We start from the raw sequence: 19,855 nt of genomic DNA, 5'->3' as shown, positions 1-19,855 counted from the left end.
GATCGTTTTGCCTCACAGGTATCAAGGAAACGTAAAGAGCTCCTGTAGAGACACAAGCATTTTTCCCTTGCTGAATATCACTGGATTACTTTGCTTTTCCTCTTTATGCAAAGGGAACGTGTCTTGCATCACATCGTGTGTAAAAATATCTCGGAAAGCATCGATTCGTTTGACCTTGTTGCAATATATTTGTCGGACTGAGAAAAAACCGGATGCTGTGTGTACCATAACATCGTTTTTGAAACTGCTGTAGTTTTGTCCACGACTACAGTAGGATTACATTAACAGTTTAATACTTGTCTTTAAAAGCAAACATTCTTTTTTTCCCGAATGAAGTTAAGTACGAGGTAGAGGCAGGGTGCAAAATCATAAATATTAATACGCAGAGAAGTAGGAAATTTGTCTCAATCAGATGTTTCTTAAAGTAAACGTCGAGTATCTGTGCTACGGAAATCACAATCCCTCTCTGTGCACTTTAACAGCAAACACACACACACACATGCATATATATATATATATATATATATATATATATATATATATATATATATATATATATATATAATATATATATATATACTTTTTTCCTTGAATGGGAATGAACTATGTTTTTCCAGTTATCTTGTTCATTTTACGAATGGCATGTGAAATGATATTTAGGCCAAAGGCCAAGCGCTGAGACCTATGGGGTCATTCACTACTGAAGGGGAAATTAAGAGTGAAAAGTTTTGAAAGGTATAACAGGAAGAAGACTTCCCAGTTGCACTATGAACAAGTTGGAAGGAGAGGATGGAAAGTGAATTGGAAGAAATAATAAAGGAGGCACAGTAAAAGAAATGAAAAGGGATGCAGCTAAGGGCCGAAGGGACGCTGCAAAGAACCTTAAATAATACCTACAGTGCTCCAAGTGAGGTGCACTGACGGGTCTACTCCCCTAATTAGGATAAATTCATTTTTCAACTATTCACTGTTGAGAAACACGTTTTGTAACTTTTTTCTTTTTTTTAGAACAAAACAATAGTTTTCGACAAAATCATTGCTTCATACTCTCTCTCTCTCTCTTCTCTTGATGAATATTCCTCCAGGGATTGAAGTTGATTAAAACGCCGTTCGCCAAGCATTATTGCATGCAGCAGTGATTGACGCTGATAAGGGACGGCCGTCCTTTGTAAATACGACTGCTACATATAAATTCACAAATGGATTCCTTTCTATAATTGTTCTGAAATTCCCAAGTCTTGCATCTGTTCCGCTGGAGGGCTCCAATGAACAAAAACAAATGAGGATTTTAATTGCGCCGTTTGGAAGACGAAGATAGATAGATAGATAGATAGATAGATAGATAGATAGATAGAGAGAGAGAGAGATAGAGAGAGATAGGGAGAGAGAGAGAGAGAGGTTGGAAGGCAAAGATATTTTGATGATTTGTTTGATAAAAAGAACTGAACAAAATTGTAATATTCAGAAAACAAATGAATTTCACGTCATGCTTTGCTTGTTGTAATCACACACACATATACATATACATATATGTATATATCTATACTATATATATATATATATACATACATATATAATACATATATATATATATATATATATATATATATATATATATATATATATATATATATATATATATATATATGTGTGTGTGTATATATTGTGTATGTATGAGTCATATCCCATTACCGTGATTTATACACATTCATCGAGCTACAAATGTCCTTTAACATCTAATTCGCTATCTAGCCTCGGAATTAATATATTTTCATATATGTTTAACCGAAGGGGATTTTTTTAGTCGATAAGAGATTTGTCGGTTCACGGGCGCGAACCATGTAGTACATATATATCGAACCATGTAGTACATATATCTATATATATATATATATATATATATATATATATATATATATATATATATATAATATATATATATATATCATATATATATAATTATATATTATGGCAAAGAGAAAAACAAAAAACAGAGGCCTCTGGCCAAATCCACCCGTAGAAATATGAATAATGTCACTGGAGTTCGGCAAGAAAAAATAGACAAAAAAATTTTTTTTTTTACCCCCCCCCTTCTTACGAGATCAATGAAAAAGGTAGGAAATACGAAAAGCACCAATTCCAGGTAACGCGAAAAAGGAAGGCAAAGAGAAGTCACGAGAACCTCTTCTTATCTTGAGGAATTTAACAGATAATCATCATATCTATAATTTATTTACAGTGAATATTTTTCACGTGAGTTTGGGGGGCACAACTCATCGTCTAAGAAAGTTGAAGGATTTTTTCAACATCCTGGAAAGACTATTACGTTTTACACCATCCGGGGCTAAAGACATTATTCCAGCGCTCGGGATTCGCCTCTGGATCGAAAGGCTTAATATCTGCTGGAACGTAGCGATTTGCAAGCTCTTCCAGTACGAATTCCAGTAGCGTCTTCACTTTATGAGTCTTCTTCGTTGCTAGGTCGTTTCTTTCCTCAGGGTCATCTGGAATAATAATAATAATAATAATAATAATAATAATAATAATAATAATAATAATAATAATAATAATAATAATAATGTTTTATTAAAAATAATAGCAGAATTCACAAATTGATTTTATACAAAATTCTTTCATTTCTCCTTATGACTTGAAAGAATTTTGTATAAAATCAATCCTGTGAATTCTGCCATTAATTTTAATAAAACATGTTTGAAAGAAGGTCTGTTTTCCAGCATACAATAATAATAATAATAATAATAATAATAATAATATAATAATAATAATAATAATAATAATAAAATTTGAGTGACTCTTGTTTGTCTGCAATGATGTAGGGGAAATATAGATTTAGAAAACTATATATAGAAGGAGAACTTTCGAAAATCTAGCAAATACTCAAAAAGAAAAGCGATATATATTATAATATACATAATACATATATAGTTATATAATTAATAATATATATATATGTATTTTACACATATATCACACTACATGCTGTATGTATGTATTATAATATATATATATATACTATATAATATATAACTATATATATATATTATATAGAGATATTACAAATCTATGTATATCTATATATAGTAATCTATATAAGATTATATATATTATATATATATATATTATTCATATATATATTTTATATATCTATTATATAGATAATAGATATATATATATATATATATATATAATAATATATACACCTATTGCTTTACTTCATCGCGGATTAACTTCACGAAAACCAATAATAATAATAATAATAATAATAATAATAATAATAATAATAATAATAATAATAGTAATAATAATACTTTATAAAAAGTAATGGCTACTTCAGCAGCATTTGCGAATAGCGGCTTTTTCCGTGCTACTTAAACAGGTTAGTAGAGCGCCTATAGAGGTCATGGTCAAATACAGGGTCAAAATAGGTGTATATATTTGAATTTTACAGATAAACTATGATACCTTAGTCATCAAGGTCATTAACAATTTTCTCTCTCTCTCTGTCTTTTCTCTTTTTCTTAAAGCGAGCTTTCGTCTGGAGCTGCCAGACATCCTCGGGCTGGGAAGCTGAGGGTGGACTGATCTTGGTGTGTTGTTGTTGTTTGAGATTAAGCTGGCCTTGTGCCAGCACGGGCTCTTGCTCGTACAGCAGCCCGTATGAATTTATGCATTTTGAAGGGAAGCCAGAGCTAACTTGATTAGGACTAGGATGAGGACAGGGAAGTGGGGAAGAGGGGAGAAGGAAGAGTACCTCTGGATACAATCCAGTTTAAGCCTAACGGCGGATACTCGGGATGGGAAAGGTGGAAGGAAAAAGGGAGGGAAAGTGAAGTATAGTAGAAGAGAAAAAGTGAGGGGCAGACCCTCTTGCGAAGTTAGATTACTGGTTTAGCCACCATGCAAGGACAAGAGAGAGAAGAGAGGCTCGGAATACAGTTCATTTGGTTCATCGCCCGTGATAACTGGAATTGATTTTATATGTTAGTAGGATTGAGATGTACTAGCACATCTTGTTTTGATTCATTTGTTAATTATTGATTTATCATATTATTATTATTATTATTATTATTATTTTTGTTTTTTTTTTTAGTCAGTGTTTATATACCTTGGTCTGGAGGGGTCACAATTGACCTATGGCTCAAGTCTACTCCACCAGTAGTGATCTCTGGCTTGGTTGATGGTGAGATCTCTAGTGGTAGTGAATAAGTTATCGTCATCTAGACTTAATTTGTCCCAAGTTTTCTGCCCAAGTCTATGGAACCTGACATTCAGAGGCTCCAATTTGGAGTGGTTATGCAACTCCCTTATTGTGTTGAAGTAGGGGGGACTTTCTTTCCCTATATGCTTGCCTCAGAGCTTTATTCTGAATTGCTTGCATTTTACTAAGTGCTGTTTTAGGCTCCATTAGCACGCCAAAATATGACGGCTAGGGTATACTTAGCTGTGCGGCCTGGCTAGTGATTTATATAATTTAAGTTGAGTTTTTGTTGACAGCCCTTTGAACCTTTTTAACCTACTGACAGTTTTCCTTGCGGTAGCTATTCTCGACTGTACATGGGGAAGAATGCCTGCTTTTTGAAATTTGCACCCAAGAATTGTGGCTTGTTGATTATATGGAATTCTCCTGTTGTTGACTATAATATCCATGGGACGTCGAGCAGAAATTGAGAGGAGCTGAAATTATCATATTGTTGTTATCTTCTATTTCTTTGCGTAGTTATTGATTTTTTGTATTTCTCTAACAGTCTTTCTTTGTAACATACATTTGGCTTTGGTGGGATACGTTATGACTTGGGTGCTAACTTGGTGTGGTGTCCTTCCTCCTTATATCTGTGGTTGACAGCAGGGGGTCTGCCCCATGCTTGTCTCCTATTGGCTGGTGGCGGTGAGTCTTCGTTTTCATTGGTTGCCTGAGCCAGGTCTCAAGCCACTTTATTCGAGCCGATTGATGGGCATTGCGCTACGCTGTGGGACGTCACGGCAAATTTGATTTCCATCGGCTGGAGGAGTACCTCGATCGGGGCCGTTGTCTTCCGTGGAGTTGTCGTGATCAGTGGTGTCATTGTTGGTGGCTGGTCTTCTCACACTCGTAGGGAGGAGAAATTCTTCCTGTGTCGTATTCAGTGTAGGTTTTATTTGCTGGATGAGGAGCGTCTCCAGCAGGCAGCCTTCCCGATGATTTTCGTTTTCTGTATGATGACGTCCAGGGAGATGGCCTTCTGATGTTTGGTGCGGGCGTGATTCTTGATAGCCCCCTCTTGGGCGTGGCACGAGAGTCTCTTCGACAGGCGCATGGTAGTCATACCTATGTAGGCGCCGATGCATTCGGGGACTGGGCATGTATACTGGTACACTACATGCGTCTGCTTTAGGGGTTCTCGTACCTTTGTGTTTTTTTTTTTTTTTTTTTTTAGTTTTGAGTTTATTTTTTTTTGTTTGGGGTTGATTTTTTTTTTCATAATAAGGTCGCGCATCCCTCCGATTCTGGTAATATATGATTAAGTTGATATGCTTGGTGTCGTCAGTCAAGGATACATTTTCAGAAATAAATTTTCTTTTTAATGAGTCCTCTTCTTCACGGTAATGGGAACTCATGAAGGCTTTGTAGTACAGCTTGATATTATCCTGGGGGCGGGGCTGCGGGCTCTCACTACCGTACCATTTCTCCAGGGCTGTGCAGACTTCCTTGCTGATTAATTTATTTAAGTACCGTTATTCACAAGTACTTGGGAGGTGCAGTCGAGTAGCAGTGGGAGAGGGCCCTCCTGACGAAGGCCCTGACGGTGGTGCTTTTGAATCTGGCGGATCACTCGCTGTCTCCTTTGAGGCAAAGTCCTAGATTGGTCGTTTTTGTGTAGACTGAAGTACAGAGACTGTCTTCCGTCTTGCTTACAAGGACGTCGAGGAAGGGGAGCTGATCGTCGGAGCTGTGTTCGACTGTGTAATTCAGCACACTGCACTGCTGAAATGCTTGACGGAGGGCTTCTACCTCATCTTCGGCGTAAACTTGCACAAAGATGTTGTCAATATAGCGTCCATATCTACGGGGTTGCTGCATCCTGGCGAAGACCCATTCCTCCACAGTGCCCATATAAAGGTTAGCGAAGAGGACCCCCAGTGGGGAGCCCATCGCTACGCCGTCCTTCTGGCTGAACATCTGGCCACGGTGGGTGGAGAAAGGGGCCTTCTTCATGCAGATCTCTAGCAGCGTACGGAGCGAGGCTTTCGGTATGTTGAGGGGCGCTGTCGACTGATTCCTGTAGACACGATCAAGGATTATATCTATAGTTTCGTCCAGCGAAACGCCCGCCCCTACGTACGCCTAGGCTAAATGCCTCAACCAAATTTTGACTCCTTACGTCCCGAGTCGGTACAGCCTGCAGTCTTTGGCAGAATTCATAGAAGCCATCAAGGATTATCGCCTCGCTGGACGTGGAGTCCCTATTTACGAAACCATAGATATAATCCTTGATCGTGTCTACAGGAATCAGTCGAAAGCGCCCCTCTACATACTGGAAGCCTTGCTCCGTACGCTGCTGGAGATCTGCACGAAGAAAGCCCGTTTCTCCACCCACCGTAGCCAGATGTTCCGCCAGAAGGACGGAGTAGAGATGGGCTCCCACTGGGGGTCCTCTTCGCTAACTTTTGTATGGGCACCGTGTCAAGCATTTCAGCAGTGCAGTGTGCTTAATTACACAGTCGAACACAGCTCCGATGATCGGCTCCCCTTCCTCGATGTCCTTGTAAGCAAGACGAAAGACGGTCTCTGTACTTCAGTCTACACAAAAAAGATCAATTAGGACTTTGCCTCAATGGAGACAGCGAGTGCCCCGCCAGATTCAAAAGCACCACCGTCAGGGCCTTTATCAGGAGGGCCCTCTCCCTCTGCTCGACCTGGCAGGAAGTCCGCACAGCCCTGGAGAAATGGTACGGTAGTGAGAGCCTGCAGCCCCGCCCCCAGGATATTATCAAGCTGTACTACAAAGCCTTCATGAGTTCCCATTACCGTGAAGAAGAGGACTCCATTAAGAAAATTATTTCTGAAAATGTATCCCTGACTGACAACATCAAGAATATCGACTTAATCATAATTTACCAGAATCGGAGGACGCGTGACCTTATTATGAAAAATAACCCCTCTCCACAGGCACGAGAACCCTTGAAGCAGACGCATGTAGTGTACCAGTATACATGCCTGTCCGCGAATGCAGCGGCGCCTATGTAGGTATGACTACCATGCGCCTGTCGAAGAGACTCTCATGCCACGCCCAAGAAGGGGCTATCAAGAATCACGCCCGCACCAAACATCAGAAGGCCATCTCCCGGGACGTCATCATACAGAACGAAAATCATCGGGAAGGCCCCTAATGCCCGTCGGTTGTGCCTGCTGGAGGCGCTCCTCATCCAGCAAATAAAACCTACACTGAATACGACGCAGGAAGAATTTCTCCTCCCTATGAGTATCAGAAGATCTGCCACCAACAATGACACCACCGATCACGACAACTCCACGGAAGACAACGGCCCCGATTGAGGTACTCCTCCAGCTGATGGAAATCAAATTAGCCGTGACGTCTCACAGCGTAGCGCAACGCCCATCAACGTTACAGCGCTGCTCAGGAGGTCCAGACGGCTGCAGGATATGCAGCATCGCAACCATCGGCTCGAAGAAAGTGGCTTGAGACCTGGCTCAGGCAACCAATGAAAACGAAGACTCACCGCCAACAGACAATAGGAGACAAGCATGGGGCAGACCCCCTGCTGTCAACCACAGATATAAGGAGGAAGGACACCACACCAAGATTTGCTAAAAGACCATCGTGAGTGGGTAGAAAAGAACTCACCGTCTGCCAGATGGTATAAGACATCGACTGATCTAGTGCCTCCTCCCATAGACAGGCACACACCAAGAACACTTGCTGTGACTCAGGCTAGGATATAAAGCCTGCTGGGAAATCGTGGAAAACAGTGTCAGACCATGTGAACACTGTCAAGAAGAAACACGGCAACCACTCCTTCACTACCCGCTGGAATGCAGAGAAACAGCACAGCTAAGAGGTGCAGCACAAATTGAATTACTTGCACAAGATGCTGAGCATGCAGCTGCCACAGTCACAAAGACAATCATTGAAAACTTAGAAGAGCATGCCCAGATGCTCTACAACCTACCTCCACCAAGGTAAATAAACTAAAAGTGACATCAACCACCCACATCACATCCCCTCACTGTGAGGCTCTATCCACATCATCCACTATCATTCTTTTAAACTTTACCTACCACTGAAATCCTTCCGCAGGGACCCAAGGGAGTAAAGGGTTGGACAACCCCACCTGCACCGCTTTTCTAATATTCGAAAGCCTTACATTCTTTCAAACTTCTACTACAATATGACATGATGGCCTTCTTTTACTGACACCATCATCCTTCCCCTATTCACTCCTATCTCTACAACTAAAAATATTTCCAATTTCATAAAACTAACCATGAACCTAATGAATCTTTTCAGATCACCTACGGGCCGAACAAGGGAAAGGCCCGTGCAAACAAGTAGTGTTGGCTTAATACAACAACAACAACAACAACACACCAAGGTCAGTCCACCCTCAGCTTCCCAGCCCGAGGATGTCTGGCAGCTCCAGACGAAGGCTCGCTTTAAGAAAAGAGAGAAAGAGAGAGAGAGAGAGAAGAGAGAATCGCTAATGACTTTGATGACTATGGTATCATAGTTTATCTGTAAAATTCAAATATATACACCTATTTTGGCCCTGTATTTGACCATGACCTCTATAGGCGCTCTACTTACCTGTTTAAGTAGCACGGAAAAAGCCGCTATTCGCAAAATAGAGAAGAATCTCTACAAGTGTAACGCTGCTGAAGTAGCCATTACTTTTAATAAAGTATGCTTGAGAGAGGGTCTGCTTCCTAAGTACAATAATAATTATAATAATTATAGTAACCACACCAGTCACTAAAGTAACGATGCAAGTCGCTGGTAAAAAGGCTTAAGTAAAAGAAAACAATACTCCAGTAACCTCGAATCAGCATCAGTATTCACTTGGATGAGAGTATGAAATTGATAATGCCATTTTAAGCACACCAGGTAGGTACTTCTAAGCTGATATAAGCTTTTTGATATAATACCATCGCCTTAGCGACTCATATCTTCTTACCTCATGAGGGCTTTTCAAACAAATGCTATTTATCTTCTGAATTTAATATTTTCTATAAAAGGGAAATATCTAAAAGCACTGCAAGTGGATTTGCAGGAACAGAAATAGTTAGAGAGACTCTCTCTCTCTCTCTCTCTCTTTCTCTCTCTCTCTATGTTCACCACTGAGATTCTTGGGTACGTAAGAAAGAAATGACACTAAAAAATATATAAAGTGTGCAGGGAAATAAGTTTGGTCTGTTTATGATAACAATACGTTCATGAAAAGTTAGAGAATGTAAGACTATATATGTATATATATATAATACATACATGCAATTACAAAACATATATACATATGATATATATATATAGATATATATATATATATATATATATATATATATATATATATATCTAAAATGTTTATAATATCTCCACTACTGAGATTCTTGGGTACGTAAGAAAGAAATGATACTAAAAAATATATAAAGTGTGCAAGGAAATAAGTTTGGTCTGTCTATGATACAATTGCGTTCATGAAAAGTTAGAAAATGTAAGAATATATATGATATATATATTATATATATAATATATATATATATATATATATATATATATATATATATATAATACATACACACATACTACATATGTATATATATATATAGATATATATATATCTATATATATATATGATATATATATATATATATATATATATATCTATATATATATATATATATTCTTACATTCTTTAACTTTTCATGAACGTAATTGGTATCATAAACAGACCAAACTTATTTCCTTGCACAATTTATATATTCTCTTAGCATCATTTTTCTCTCGCGTACCCAAGAATCTCAGCGGGGAAGCTATTATAAATATTTTTTTATAAGGAATAATGAAGTCTTTGCTATCGTGCCTCCCTTAGCAAAGAAAGCACAAAACATCTTGCAACAGCGCTGTCCAAACAGCCATTATAGGGAAAATCCCTAAAGGCACTTCAAGTAAATTTCCTCCTGGTACACCTTTAAAAATTTTTTCATTAAATTTCCCTTTCAGCGTTGAATGATCTCATATGTCCACGGGTCTTTGGCCTAAATTTTATATTCTAGTTCATTCCAGTGATAAAACAACCTTATCATGTTGCATGTGTGAAAATCATGCCTTGTAAATCACAATTTACTTTGATCATTGCATTTCTCTTTATTTTATTTTAAATTCAATGGATGATATAATCCGTCTCTTTGGTGTCTTAGAAGAAGCATTTCATAATAAAAAGAAGAAATGGTAAGTGATCCTCTTCGTGGGAATGATACTTACTTAAAACATCGTAGAGTCTTATCTCCGTCTCGTTTCTGAGGATTTCTGAAGCCTGGGGCCACTCGTCTAGCCAACCACTCCTGCCGAAGTGCTCGTTCAGGAGCATTCTCCCCCACGTGGCAATGTTCTCCCCTCCCGAGAGGTCTTGGTCCTCTCTAACGTCGTTGAAGTGCCTCGGCCTCAAGGAGACTTTGCTGGATGTCATGACTTCGTTATGGACGATTTCCTCAAAGGAGCCTGGTTTTAATAAAAAGGCAATTTGTCAAGGGGTCTTGGGTTTCATGGGGCGATGGCTACGCATCCTTTAGGCATTAAAAGTAATAACGCGAGTCACGTTCTAAGCTCACATGCTGGAAAATGTTAAAATTCAGTTTTTAAAAAATTACTCCTTTTAATTTTCCTTATACTTTGGGGAGCTTTCCGTCTTACAGGAACTAATATTTGAGAATACAGACACTTGACTGAGAATGAACTTACCCTTGACCGTGGAGTGAAGTTGATTCTTCACTCGATATTTATTCCTAAACTTTTTCAACTTGTGCTGCTTCTTGCCGTCAGCTGAACTGAAGAAATCCCTCTTCCGTTTGTTCTTTTCAGAGAATTCCATGAGTCCCTTTGGTGGAGGGACTTCAAGAAGAGGCAGTTTCCTGGGACTAACATATTCGTTGAGTTCAGGTGGAGGGCGCCAGTCGTCTTTACCTGCGTTACCGACTATCAGTTTGTAGTTGCCAATCCTGTGTATAAAAAATATTTAAGAGCTACAGAAATTTTGTCTCTTTTACTCTTGCATTTAATAATTTTTTTAAAGGCATTTCGAAAACAAGTTTAATATTGTCCATTAATTGCAGTTTGTAGTTAGGAAAAGCTAAAGTTCTTTGTTGCTGAATGATTGGTAATCCTAAACTGCATGTTTAATATAACTGTAATGAAAATATTCATGGTACACCATGAGGTCTTCTGTCAATATCTTCCTGTTTCATTAACATCTTGGTAAATTGCGGAGACTGCGCAGATTAATATTATCCGTAACTACGATAGTTATTACTTCCTTTGGATTAAGCTCATTATTATTTGACTAAATTGATCATCCCAGCAATCACCTGCAGGGTTACTACTACCACTTGAAGGAAGTAGGATCCTTCTAGGCCTAGCGTGATAGTCTGGTGAGCAATTCCTCTCTTGCTATGTGCTATCCCTTTACCTTTTCATTAACAGAATCGTCAGGCGTAATTTTCTTCTTCATTCTCTTCTTTCCTTGCATATATGGTAACACTGAATATATCACCTATTCAAACAGTCACTATAATTCACAAAGCAACTGTTTTAGGATGAGAAGTGATAGAAACACTGTCCTTGCAAGGTGGTTACAATCTCTGGGGCGGATGATGATTTAGATTAAGATGGCCATATATGCATCTAGGCAGCTGGTAACTTTAGGGAGGGCGTTGACTCTCCCGATCGTGATAAAGTAGGCCAAGATCTAGAGAATATGTATGCTCTAGACCTTGAGGTAGGCTCATCCAGTAGTAGTATTAGTTTGACAAATGAACTTTTAACTCGTGATAGGCCTACCTCTTTTTCCACTAACATTGTTACTATTTGGAGTCTGGCATCCAACCTTCCCCCTTATAGAAACCAACTTAGCTTTGCCTCGTCTCCCCCAACCCCACCCACCAACCTTTTCTTTCTAATAATAACACAAGAACACTTAAAAGAATCAAAGCACCCAGGCAGCTGAATTACGAGATGGGAGAAAAGTTTCTTGTGCAAAATACGAACGTGAAATCACGAATTACTTTGAAATACCTCTACCTAGTTTTCTAACGCTCAAAGAAATACTATCTTTTAAGACTATAGTTTCTAAAGTTTGCCTGCCATGAACAATACCATAAGATAAATCCTTACCTGACGCTAGCTCTGATTTTTTCAGTGTTATCTATGTTGTATACCATCCTCACTCGAGGAGAATGTTCGTTGCTGGTGATGGAGTTCCACTGGTCAAATCCATCAGTGTCAGATGGAGCCTTGGCCCCTCCCAAGCGAGCCAGAGTTGCGAACCAGTCAGTGGCATGAATTAACCTGGAAGAGAAAAGGATCATTCAGTTACGTTCTCTGCTTTTAGTTTCAAACCTCACTGGGAATTGAAATATATGTAATTTGGATTACAGTTACCCTGGTTTGGAGATGAAAATGGTATTATTATTATCATTAATATTATTATTATTATTATTTATTGATTATTCCTTATTATTATTATTATTATTATTATTATTATTATTAGTTATTTAATTTTTTTTTTTTTGCTCTATCACATCCTCCAATTCGACTGGGTGATATTTATAGTGTGGGGTTCCGGGTTGCTCCTGCCTCCTTAGGAGTCCATCACTTTTCTTACTATATGTGCCGTTTCTAGGATCACACTCTTTCTGCATGAGTCCTGGAGCTACTTCAGCCTCTAGTTTTCTAGATTCCTTTTCAGGGATCTTGGGATTCGTGCCTAGTGCTCCTATGATTATGGGTACGATTTCCACTGGCATATCCCATATCTTTCTTATTTCTATTTTCAGATCTTGATACTTATCCATTTTTTCCCTCTCTTTCTCTTCAACTCTGGTGTCCCATGGTATTGCGACATCAATGAGTGATACTTTCTTCTAGACTTTGTCAATCACGTCACGTCTGGTCTGTTTGCACGTATCACCCTATCCGTTCTGATACCATAGTCCCAGAGGATCTTTGCCTGATCGTTTTCTATCACTCCCTCAGGTTGGTGCTCGTACCACTTTATTACTGCAAGGTAGCTGATGTTTCTTGCACAGGCTCCAGTGGAGGGCTTTTGCCACTGAATCATGCCTCTTTTTTGTACTGGTTCTGTGTAAGTGCCGGCATTCGCTTGCTATGTGGTTTATGGTTTCATTTTTCGTATTGCACTTCCTACATATGGGAGAGATGTTAAATCCGTCTATCGTTCTTTGAATATATCTGGTTCTTAGGGCCTGATCTTGTGCGCTGTTATCATTCCTTCAGTTTCCTTCTTTAGCTCTCCCCTCTGTAGCCATTGCCATGTGTCATCGCTGGCTAGTTCTTTAGTCTGTCTCATGTGTTGTCCGTGCATTGGTTTGTTGTGCCAGTCCTCCTTGTTCTGTCTGTCATTCTCCTGTCTCTGTATATTTCTGGGTCTTCGTCTACTTTTATTAGTCCTTCTTCCCATGCACTCTTTAGCCACTCGTCTTCACCGTTTTCAGATATTGCCCCAGTGCTCTGTTCTCAATGTTGACGCAGTCCTCTATACTTAGTAGTCCTCTCCCTCCTTCCTTTCGTGTTATGTATAGTCTGTCCGTATTTGCTCTTGGGTGTAGTGCTTTGTGTATTGTTCATATGTTTCCTGGTTTTCTGATCTATGCTGCGGAGTTCTGCCTTCGTCCATTCCACTCTTCCTGCGCTGTATCTGATCACTGGCACTGCCCATGTGTTTAGGCTTTATCATATTTCCTCCATTGAGTTTTGACTTGAGTATCGCCTTGAGTCTCTGCATGTATTCTTTCCTGATCGTGTCCTTCATCTCTTGGTGTTTTATATCCCCTCCTTCCATTATTCCCAGGTATTTGTATCCTGTCTCATCTATGTGTTTGATGTTGCTCCCATCTGGTAGCTTTATCCCTTCAGTTCTCGTTTACTTTGCCTTTTTGTATGTTGACTAAGGCGCATTTTTCTATTCCAAACTCCATCCTGATGTCCCCAGATACAATCCTTACAGTCTGGATTAGGGTATCTATTTCCTTGATGCTCTTACCATACAGCTTGATGTCGTCCATCAACATCAGATGGTTGATTCTGTTGCCTCTTTTCTTGAGTTGGTACCCGGCATCCATCTTCTGTAGTACTTTTGTCATGGGAATCATGGCTACTACGAAGAGTAGTGGGGACAGTGAGTCGCCCTGGAAGATCCCTCTCCTGATATTAACCTCTGCTAGTCTTATTCCAGAGCTTGTAAGTATTGTATTCCAGTTGCGCATTGTATTTTTGAGGAAGCTGATGGTGTTTTCCTCTGCCCCATATATTTTCAGGCATTCTATTAGCCATGTGTGTGGTATCATGTCGAAGGCTTTCTTATAGTCTATCATGCCATACTTAGGTTTGTTTTCCTTCTACTGTTCTTCATTACCATTTTATCTATCAGGAGCTGGTCCTTTGTGCCCCTACACTTCCTTCTGCAGCCTTTCTGTTGGTTGGGGATGGTGTTTGTCTCCTCTAGGTAGTTGTATAGCCTTTCACTGATGATACCTGTTAGTAACTTCCACATTATTGGTAGGCAGGTGATAGGCCTGTAGTTACTGGCTATATTTCCCTTACTCTTGTCTTTTGTACTAAGGATGTTCTTCCTGTGGTCATCCATTTGGGTGCTTGGTGATTTGTGATACAATGCTGGAGCTGTTCTGCTATTCGTGGGTGTAGGGCCTTGAAGTTTTTGAGCCAGTATCCATGGACTTCATCGGGACCTGGGGCTTTCCAGTTTGGCATTTTCTTTAGTTGGTGTCTGACTGTGTCTGTCGTGATCTCTGTGAATCTTTGTTTTATTCTCCCTGTTTCTTCTGCTTGACTTCCTGGAGCCATGTTGCATGTTTGTTGTGTGATGATACCGGGTTGCTCCATATGTTTTCCCAGAGTCTGGCTTCAGGAATTTCTGGGTGGTTTGTCTTCCCCTCTTTAGTTGGCTGTAATAGTCTTTTCTTGGTTGGTTCCGAATAGTTTGTTCTGTTGGTATCCCTTATTCCTGTTCATGTACCGTTGGATCTTATGTGCTTTGGCCTTAAGCCTCTGTTTTACATCTTTTATTGTGTTGTTTAGTCCCCTCTCTTGTACTTTGTATTTCTCGTTGAGTTCCTCCCTTGTTTTCTTGCTTCTTAGCCTTTTTTCTGCCATCTCTTTCAGTTTACTCAAGTCAGATCTCATCACCATGATTTGCTTTTCCAGGCGCCTTTTCCAAGGAGGTTGCTGTTTTGGTTTCTGTTGGGTTGGTTGTGTTGGTGGCGTTGGTGTTCGTGTCCCCATCAGTTCTGCTACTAATCTTGCTCCTGCATATACCAAGTTATTTGTTTCTGTGATACTGGTGGTGTGTATTATGCCCATTATTTCATTGACCTCACTTGTTTTCTCCCTTAATTTCTTGGTGTTGTAGGCTTTCATGGAGGGGATCTTTGTTCTCTCTGTATCTGGCTCCATCCATTGTCTAATCTTTTCTACCCATTCCGTCCTCTCTGTTACTTCGTCGGTGTTTCTTCGTGTGTCGTTGTTTGATACCTCATCCTCCCTGTCGTCCTTTTTGTGGCATCGTCTCTCAGTTCGTCTTCGTGTAATTCGTTGTCGTGTGACATTTCCCTTTCCAGTTCTTCTCTTTCTGTTGGGGAGAGCCAGTTCTTTTTCTTTATGTTTCTTACTTGGTCTGCCAGCCTCTGCTCTGTGGGGGGTGTTATTCCTCTCATTCCAGATGTTGACCAATCTTCTTCTATATCCTCTCTCCGTCGGGTTGCTTCTGATATAGCATCTCCATATTTCCTTATTTTCTTCTCTGTCCATTTCTTCCTTTTGTTTTTGCTTCTGTAGCTCCAATCTCAGGCTGTTGATGACTGTCGTTGTGGTGATCAGTTGCTGGATGACGACCTCCAAGTACCTGACCGTCTTCCCCTTCAATTGGGTTGAATACCTGGTTGCCGGACGAAGCTCCTCTGTTGCCAGAGGTTCCATTTACGTCGTTGTCGTTTATTCCTTCATGTCTTTCCATCATTGCTGAGTTTTGCTATTTAACCCAATGCTGGACCTACCCATCAGGGATAGGTACTCATTTACAGCTGAGTAGACTGAGGAAATTATGGTAAAGATCCTTTCCCAAGGAATCAATGCCGAGGAGAGCGGTCACCCATCCAACTTGACTTAAGTCCATTGACGACCTAACCGACTCCTCCACGGCGCCACTATAATTATTATTATTATTATTATTATTATTATTATTATTATTATTGTTATTATTATATTAATTATTATTATTATTATTATTATTATTATTATTATTATTATTATTATATTATTATATTATTATTATTATTATTATTAACCGGTAAATAAATACGATCTTATTACATTAGCTGCTCTCAATTTCAAACCTCACTGGAAATTGACCTAAATGTCATTAGCTAACAGTTATCCTGGTTTAGAAATGTAAACATTATTATTATTATTATTATATTATTATTATTATTATTATTATTATTATTATTATTATTATTATTATTATTATTATTATTATTCTGAAAATGAACTCTGTTCCTATGGAAAAAGCTCAGAGGGGCCATTGATTTGAAATACAAACTTCCAAGGAAAAATAAATGAACAAATTTAAATAGATAAAAATGTGTATAATATAAATTAAAAGAAAAACAAAGGACTGGTCTTTACATTTTGCAGAAAGGAAATTTTAAAAGTGCTGGAAAAATCATTCCAGAACTCATTAAAAGCCAGTAAGAGTAACACCCAAGGGGAATTATAACTGATTCTCTGACTGACGATCTGGAAGAGCTGGAATGGTCGCGTGAGATGATAGAAAAACTGCTGCTGGAATTGCTCCACCATGCCAAGGAAAAGATGCGCAGTGAAATCCAGTCGTTGGAACGTCTTCGAGAAAAGCTGGAAGCAAGGAGGAAGGCCTTTGAAGAGGGTCTGGAAATGTGTCGAAACTATGGAAGTATGAGTAAACCTTGACTCTTCCAGAACGGATGAATGAGGAAAGTCTGTGGAAGAGACGGGGTATTTGCAAATGGAAGAAGTGGCTGGAGAAAGTGACTTTGCTGGACGAGCGGATGTTTGAAGAAGAGTTAGAGCTGAAGAAGGAATTCGAACTGGAAAGACAAGTGAAGGAGAAAGGACACTTAACGGAAAGCAGTCTCTGAGGAGGATCTTCCCTTCTTAAGGGTGTCCTAAAGTCCTTGTCGTGGGTCCCTATGATGTTGTCTTCTCTCTTCTTGTTTCCATTTTGTCCTGGTTTGGAGATAAGATCTCACTTCCAGGCTATGATAATCCAACGATGTTCCTTTAACCAAGTCCTCGAATAAGACACGTCGCATCTCGGAAGGCATCAAGACAATTCGAAGGATTTCGTAGCTTACCTCTGGAGAATGAAGTTGGAGTTCTGCTGAGCTATAGTACTGGGGCAATTCTCGAATGGCTCTTCTCTCTTGCCCCTCCAGGAGATGGATTCTGAAACATTTCCAAGGAAGACTCAGAAGATTTTAGATCGTTTCAGCATCGCTTCAGCAACTCCTTTGATACCCTTTACTGATATATGTACATTTGGAAGAGCCATTCAAGCATTACCCCAGTGCTATAGCTCAGTACAACTCCAAGTCTCCAACATCAGAGTCACTAAAAGCAAAATCCGAAATCCTTCGAATCATCTTTGAAGCCTTCCGAGATGATGTGTCTTTTTCAAAAACTAGGATAAAGGGGAGAGCTTGAACCACAAGGCTGAGGGGCACTATGGTGCCCCAAGGCGCCTAGGGAAGCCTTCTCTTGAAGGCACCCTTGACTGGGGAAGATCCTCCCCAGAGGCTGCTTCCCTGGAGGAAGGCAGGCTTCCTGCCAGGCTGGGGAAGCGGGGCCTGGGAGGGCCTGAACCACAAGGCTGAGGGGCCCCAAAGCCCCCTAGCCACTTTGTTTCAAGAGAGAGAGAGGGGTTATTTTTACTACTATTATTATCCAGAAGATGAACCCTGTTCATATGGAACAACGCCACACGGGTCATTACCAGTAAATTCAAGCTTCAACCTAATATATTGTTGTTCATTAGCAAGATAAAAGTGTAGGTACAGGAAATACATTAGAGATTTAATTTAAAAAAAGATATATTAATTAATCAATAAACAGCTAATAAATGTATTACAATGTCCGTGTTCCTATAAAATATCATCTTAGCAATATCAGTGAATGCTAAATCTATTCAGTGGTTCCTTAAGCTATGTAAAAAAAAAAAATAATAATTCGTATGCATGTTGTAGTGGAAAATATTTACAAGAAATTTTTAGGAAAAAAAAAAAAGATGTTATGTTTATACTCATATACAGGTGTTATACGACAGGTATATTTACAGGTACCTTATGTACAAAACATTAAATATTTATATTTTTGTGATTTTTATCCTAAATTTAACATTTCTCTGGAGAAAGCTAAAGATTCAAAATGTACTTTCGCCATTCGATTATCGTTCAAGCATGAACTTCATGCAAATCAGCCTTTGAAAGCAACAAGCTTAGTTTTTTATCTGATAAGACCTTATGTCCCAGTCAGGGCTCGAACTTGGGGTTTTGCTTGAGAAGGTACGAAAGACAGTCGACTCTGGCAGAGGCATATACACTTATAATTTCCTTTGGGTGCAATTTATTCCCAGATTATAGTGAACCCGATAATAAACAATATTTCCTATTAACTTTACGATATATATTATTATATTATATTATATAGTATACCCTATATTTATAATATTATATATTTATATATAATATAGTATATATAGTAAATAGTAAATAATATATATCTATTAGATATTATATATATTTTAAAATATATATAAATATATAGAATAAACTTATAAATATAATTATATTATAATATATATTATATATATATATAGATTTTTATATATATATATAATATATAACATATATATTTATATAATATATTTTTATTAAAATATTAATAAATATATAATATAAATAGATTATTACATATATATAATATAAATATATATATATATATAATAAATATATATATATATTTATTATATATATATTATATAATATATATATATATAATATTCTATACGTATATATATAAATTTATATTATATTATAATATAATATATATAATATTATTATATAATAATATATATATTTCATATTCGATTTCACATGAATACAATTTTCTCGTTAGATTTATTGATATTTTCAACTGTTTATTCATTTACTTCCCAAATGTATGATACATGAACATTATTATGTAGATCATTTTGACTTGATCCATATGAATGGGTAGTTACGAGTTCAGCATCCTATATGTTAATGTATATTCCACACAGTTCATGCTTGTGTTTATGTGAAATGTCAATGTATATTTTGCTTCCTTGGTTCACTCTCACGTAGTTAATATTCGTAACAGAGCAGCTGTAAATCCGGAAGGAACTAAGTAAAAAAAGTTACTTAGCAGTGCAGAATTCTGTTTATCCTCCTATATTCCCCAACTTAATACTTGAGTTTATAGGAGCTGTAAATGTATATTTTACTTCCCTAATTTGCAGTTACTAAATATACGTA

At 38.3% G+C, this 19,855-nt stretch overlaps 1 protein-coding gene across 1 annotated transcript in view; it reads right to left on the bottom strand.

Moving 5' to 3' along the window:
• Positions 1-2,272: 2,272 nt before the first annotated feature.
• LOC135218549 (arylsulfatase B-like) overlaps positions 2,273-19,855 on the bottom strand; it is a 39,302-nt gene continuing 21,719 nt past the window's right edge. Inside the window, 4 exon segments of the mRNA XM_064254925.1 lie at positions 2,273-2,504; positions 10,497-10,733; positions 10,974-11,230; positions 12,402-12,575. Coding sequence (XP_064110995.1) covers positions 2,323-2,504; positions 10,497-10,733; positions 10,974-11,230; positions 12,402-12,575 — 850 coding nt within the window. The 3' untranslated portion in view covers positions 2,273-2,322.

Source organism: Macrobrachium nipponense, chromosome 9 (assembly GCF_015104395.2).
Source record: "Macrobrachium nipponense isolate FS-2020 chromosome 9, ASM1510439v2, whole genome shotgun sequence".
Taxonomy (NCBI): domain Eukaryota; kingdom Metazoa; phylum Arthropoda; class Malacostraca; order Decapoda; family Palaemonidae; genus Macrobrachium; species Macrobrachium nipponense.
The sequence above is the reverse complement of the archived record's forward strand: the minus strand, read 5'-3'. Positions and strand labels throughout refer to the sequence as shown.